General features: G+C 32.6%; 1 protein-coding gene across 1 annotated transcript in view; it reads right to left on the bottom strand.

Moving 5' to 3' along the window:
* The window catches only part of BAZ2B (bromodomain adjacent to zinc finger domain, 2B), a 426,507-nt gene that overhangs the window by 127,776 nt on the left and 292,492 nt on the right, over positions 1-6,239 (bottom strand). The window contains exons 14-16 of the mRNA XM_011947122.1: positions 4,612-4,672; positions 3,727-3,835; positions 3,358-3,459 (exon numbers count right to left, since the gene is read on the bottom strand). Of these exons, the coding sequence (XP_011802512.1) occupies positions 3,358-3,459; positions 3,727-3,835; positions 4,612-4,672 (272 nt within the window). The remainder of the gene's footprint in view (positions 1-3,357; positions 3,460-3,726; positions 3,836-4,611; positions 4,673-6,239) is intronic.

Genomic DNA, 6,239 nt, shown 5'->3' with positions numbered 1-6,239 from the left:
GTAACAAACCTGCACATTGTGCACAGGTACCCTAGAATTTAAATTACACACACACACATACACACACAAAAGAATGGAGTTGTCCCTTGGTATCAAGACCTCCTTCTATGAATACCAGTATCTGCAGACATTAAAGTCCCTGAATAAAAATAACACAGTATTGGCATATAACCTATACCTACACTCCTATATACTTTAAATCATCTCCAGATTACTTATAATAGTAAACACAATGTACATGTTATATAAATAGCTGTTACATTATATTGTTTAGGGAATAATGACAAGGAAAAATGTCGGTACATGTTTAGTACAGATACATCTTTTTTCCTGAGAATTTTCAATCCACAATTGCTTGAATCCACAAATGCAGAAAACACAGATATGGAGGGCTGAGTGTACTAATGAACCCACAAATACAGCATTTCATTTGCTACCAAACATCCCAATAGATACATGAAGCTTGGAAACTGTTGCAGCAACATTTAAGGTCATTTTGTACAATCTCCATGCATTTGGAAAACTACCAATTCTCAGTTTTACTGAACTACAAAGAATAGGGATATTTACTTTTAAAAGACAGAAATTGTTTTTCTGTTGTTGTTGTTTTGTTTTTTTTTTTTAGATGGAGTCTCACTCTGTCACCCAGGCTGGAGTGCAGTGGTGTGATCTCGGCTCACTGCAACTTCCACCTCCCAGGTTCAAGCAATTCTCCCTGCCTCAGCCTCCCGAGCAGCTGGGACTACAGGTGCCTACCACCATGCCCAGCTAAATTTTGTATTTTTAGTAGAGAAGGGGTTTTGCCACATTGGCTAGGCTGGTCTTGAACTCCGGAGCTCAAGTGATCCGCCCACCTCGGCCTCCCAAAGTGCTGGGGTTACAGGTGTAAGCCACAATGCCTGGACTGTTTTTCACATTATATACATAAAACAAGCAAATTTTTGAAGAGACACAACATGCAAAAAATGTAGAAAGCAAAAAAAATCCATTGCCATCACCATTACATCCATTATTAGTTTTGACACATTTCCTTCTAGTCTATTAATACGCACACTTTTTTAAACATGTTTCATCATCAAACCATTTATACAATTTGCATAAAAGCAGATATATTGTAAATACATAGGATCATCATTGCATGGTAACAGTAGCTTTGTGCCACCCTATATTTTACATCTTCTACAAAATTTAGTGTGATCAAAATTATTTCACATCATAATTACTATAACAAAAATATATAATCTTGGTTTTCAGAGAACATTCTTATATAATGACATACATTTCCAGTTAACCATATGCTTAAACTTATTAATCACATAATCCAGTATATAAAAATGTACATGGTTTTATAACTATATGCATCTCTAATTAATTAACTAGAATACTTTTTGGATGACTTACCTTTAATTGTTGTTTTCTAAAAGTATCCTGAATTCCTGTGTACTAATTTTGGTTTTAGCTAAAAGAAATGCTCTCAAAATTCCGAATATTTTCCCCTAGCATCCTGCTGAAATGTTGGCAGCTTAATATATTTGGCTTTAGTAATTCATCCTATTTCCTTGATTGGAATTGATCTCAACAAGACAGTGTGCATTTGGAAAACACTGATTATATTTAATAAAAAGTGAATGCATGTCAAGGAACATTCTATTCTGTGTAATGAGGCTTTATAGATTAGGTCTAATTATCACTGATATAAAACTAAAAATCCTTTATATGTTGAATACCAATTAGCTTTCCTCTCAGAACAAAAATCTAGTGAACTTAAAATCACAAAGATATCTTTGGCATAAATAATACAAGTAAGAATCTGACAACGTGAAACAAAAATGTTTAAAATGATAATTTTTAAAGTTTCTAATAATGACTTTAAAACTGATGTAGTGTATATAGAATGTGTAACACTGTGGTTCATTAAAATTCTAAGAATCTGGTGACAGATTTAGTCTAAGTCAAAATTTTTTTTGTTTAAAAAGATAGAAAACCCTAGAATATATTTCCATATATTTCTATAAATCTCAGATAAACACATTTTGACATTTTAGAACTACCAATAAAGAGACAGGTAGATCTGGACATAACTTCTTTCTTTAAAAGTCATGGACTACAATAGAAAACAGGTTACATGATGTACGCAAAAGATTACTTTTTCAAAAACCTTGAGTTCTAGTTATGTCTCAGCCTTGTGTGTGACCTTAAAAAATTCCTTTAAGCTTCCAAACTCAAACCTCTTACAGAATGAGGGAGACCTTTTCCATTTCTAAATCATAAAATTTAAGGGTAAGATAGGATAGAAAAGTTCCCTATTCACAATAAAAATATTAATTGCCAAAAAAAATTTTTCCTGTGCATTATAATGGGACAGAAGAGAGACAGAAGGAGGAAAATATCAACTTTAGGTGGCTGAGCATTTTAGCCTTTTTGAAACATTGTTATGCATATGATCTCATTTTAATCTTGCCATAATCCTATGAGACAGAAGTGTAATATATTTCTATATATTATAATTGTTTCTATTTGGCAGATAACAAAGTTGTGGGAAAAGGGGCATTATTTTGTTATTGTTCAGAATTACAAGAGTATTTCATGGATTAACAAGAATCTAGGTCTCATCACTCCTTAACTGGGACCCCTTTCAATGCAGCTAAAGGGAATAATAAGCACATGCAGCTGAATATAAATAAGGAACAAAAGGAAAGCATTAAAGAAAACATACAGGAAATGAGATCTCCTTGGTGGGTTCTTTTTGCTGACTAGTGAGGATGTATACTTAACACCATAAGCTCAAAGGGAGCTGTGGTGATATGTTCAGAAATGTGCACCAATTAATGTAAAAACTGAATTTCTGCAAAAACCAGAAATTTCATTCACCTAGTTTTAAGAAATGACAAAAAAACTTACCAAACTTGTGAAAATGCAACATATAGTGTGGCATAATCAAATGGACAAGATTTTTCCAAAACACTAGGGCATATATATCCTCTTTCGGACTGACTTATAATAATAGGGTCTTCATATTCAAATTAGTTTTTAAAACTAGCTGTACTTTTCAGGAAACTAATGTTTTCCTCTATTTCATATGAACATGCAGATGCTTTTATACCTATATAAACTGTAAAGTTATTGGTTGAATTAATAAAAACAGAAAAAATTTACTTATTTATGAAAAAGATACCTATTATGTCAAAGCTCCTTGTTACTGAAACATAGTTAATTGAGGCCTTAATGAGTGCTTACCACAAAGTTATATGTACTAATTAAAGAAAGGCAATGCTCCAGAGTGTAGTGAAATTTACTTCATTTAGGTTATGGTACTACTTTTTGGTTCAAAGACTATACTTTTTAAAAAGTGGATACCTGCGGTCCATCTCTGGCTTCATAGAAGTCACCCACTCTTATTTTTGCACTGAAGCTGAAATTGTCCCTTGAGATATCCATTATTCCATTTCTGCTGAGATACTGAAAAAATCACATATTTTTCCACTTCAGGTTTTAATAATTACAACCCAGCTTTGATGTATAGCTAGCTTCAGGACACTAATGTTTTGCATATTCTATCAAGGGGCTATATATTTATAGGAGATCAATTTAGGTTAAGTACAATAGTCCCATACAAGAGAATATTTAGTATCAAGGAACTTTATCTGAGAAAGGAGTACACTTTTTTTTGTACATGATCATGCTTAATAGGCACCAAATGTACATTATTTGGTGAAAAGTATGTACCTTTATTACTTCAGGGTACTGCCTAAGTTTCTTTCCACATGGAGCATAATATGCTACTTCTCCTTGAAGGCGCCCTCCAAAGTTTCTTATTCTTGTCTCTCTCTGCCAGCTACACATAACAGAAATGAAGGTTATAACATACTTAATTTTAAGACAGCTTTTAAAAATTAAAAATAAGTTAAAGTATACATGTTCTCTAGAAAACATGAAAAATGAAAACAAAAACTCCTCAAACAACCCAAATATATTAACTGTCAAAATTATTTAGATTTCTAGCTAATTCAACTAAAAAATTAATTATTCAATTTATATATTAAATTCCATCAAAATGTTTAGAAATCGTAATTGATTACTTTGGGTACTCTGACATTTCAGTAACGTGTCAATGTGTAGTGATTTTTACATCTGAAAAGCTTTAAGGGAGGAGTAAAGTAAACCTGGCTCTCTGCTGGTTGGGGTTCACATACATTCAGTCTAAAAGCTGTCATTTCTAATTAAACCATCTTAGTCAAACTCTGGTTGAGTCCCTCAATTTTGACCAAAGTAGCTTTTACTGTCCTTTAATTCTATCTTCACAAAAACTTCTCACAATCTTGCTGTACTCTTGCCCTTTGCCATCTGATTTGCTCTTGGTTCTTTATCAGTCATGTTTCTACTTGGCTGTATCATCCCACCCCAGCTCTGCCATACCTCCAGGAAACAGGATTAATTTCAGTTTTCTGATATACCAAATTCCTTGCCCTTTGCTCTAGCTCTTCCGCTCTAATAAATACTATGCAGCTATGAACTTCTTTTATTAATTGTAGAGAATGAAAAATCAAGTATATATCAAACATGCATAAATATATGGGGGAAAAAGAAAAAGGGAAACCTTATTTTGCATACCCATATTCCAATGGAATACGCAGTTCATGTTCATCTGTTACTCTTCTTCTTTTGGAAGTGCCTTTAAAAAAATTCAATTGGTTAATATAAAAAATTCAATAATAGAGATAATAATCTTGATCGCTTAGAAACTTTTCTTCTAAAAAGTATATGTTAATGACTTGGATTATTTAGTGTATTTCTGTAATTTATACATTATTTTCAGATGGTTTTCAATAAAACACTTTATAAGGCAGGGGGCTTTTTTCTTCTTTTAGGTCTGAATGACAGAATAACTAGTTTTTCTCTCTAAAGAAAATACAATTCAAGGTAAAAATATATACCTTTCCTCTCATTTTGTTATTAAAGAAATGGCTAGAGAAGCAGGACAGAAATAGAGGTTTCAGAAAACTTTTTAAAATTGTTGACTTTGAAAATATGAGTTTTCGGATGCTGAAAAATTTCAACAGCTGGCTCATACATTTAAAGACGATTTAATTTCTATGTCCATATACATCCATAGTCAAAAACACTACCAGGTCTTTTAATTAACCTAAACCACCAAGGAACAGGATTATGATTTTATGTAAAAATTTTCAAACACCGAGATCAAGTTTCACAAACATAAATAAACTCATCTAAAATTAATAGGCTATCATACTGGTATGTGGTAAATGAAAGCAAAGCTAGAAATTGACAAGAGGAGAATGAAATAAGTAAAATAAAATATTTTACTGTATATCTCTATATTCTATATTTTCTTAGACATAGAATGAGAACTGAGAGTAGTTTTGGAATATTAAATGTAGAAATGTTTAATGAAGACCTCTAGGAATTTATAAAAAGTCAAATAGGAAAAAAAAGGACATGGCATGTTAATGGAATAAGATTGCTACTCTCTAATAGAAATGACACTAGCTATATGTTGGGCAGATAGCATCTTAAGTAACCAAGTGAGCTTTTTTATAAAGTACAGTTGGCCCTTGAACAACATGGGTTTGAACTGTGTGAGTCCACTTATATTCAGATTTTCCTCCACCTCTGTCACCCATGAGACAGCAAGACCAATCCACCTCCTCCTCAGCCTATTCAACATGAAGATGAGAATGAAAATCTCTATAATGATCCACTTCCATGTAATGAAGAGTCAATATATTTTCTCTTGCTTATGATTTTCTTACTAACATTTGTCTTTTCTCTTTATTGTAAGAATACAGCACATAACACATACAACATATGTTAACTGACTATTCATGTTATCAGTAAGGCTTCTGGTCAATAGTAGGCTAACAGTTAAATTTTTGAGAAGCCAAAAGTTCCATGTAGATTTTCGACTGTGTGTGGAGCCAGTGCTCTTAAATCCTGCGTTGTTCAAGGGTCAACTGTACAAAAAAGTCCAACTGTCAATTACATTCTACATTCTAGAAGCACAAACAACACAAAAGCAGAAAAGGTTCAAAACCAAAAGAAATGTCATTAATCAGATCCTTAAACTGGAAAATCAGGGGGAAAAAAGACCAGGTAATGAGTCATATCCTTTGAAAATACATGCTGACCTTCCTTAGCCAACCTAAAATCTAACTTTAATCGTGATTCCAGTGAGATCATCTCCAGAACACTCTATCAATAAAAATTCTTGCTATGGTTTG

The sequence above is a fragment of the Colobus angolensis genome, unplaced genomic scaffold (genome assembly GCF_000951035.1).
Source record: "Colobus angolensis palliatus isolate OR3802 unplaced genomic scaffold, Cang.pa_1.0 Scaffold259, whole genome shotgun sequence".
Lineage (NCBI taxonomy): Eukaryota > Metazoa > Chordata > Mammalia > Primates > Cercopithecidae > Colobus > Colobus angolensis.
The sequence above is the reverse complement of the archived record's forward strand: the minus strand, read 5'-3'. Positions and strand labels throughout refer to the sequence as shown.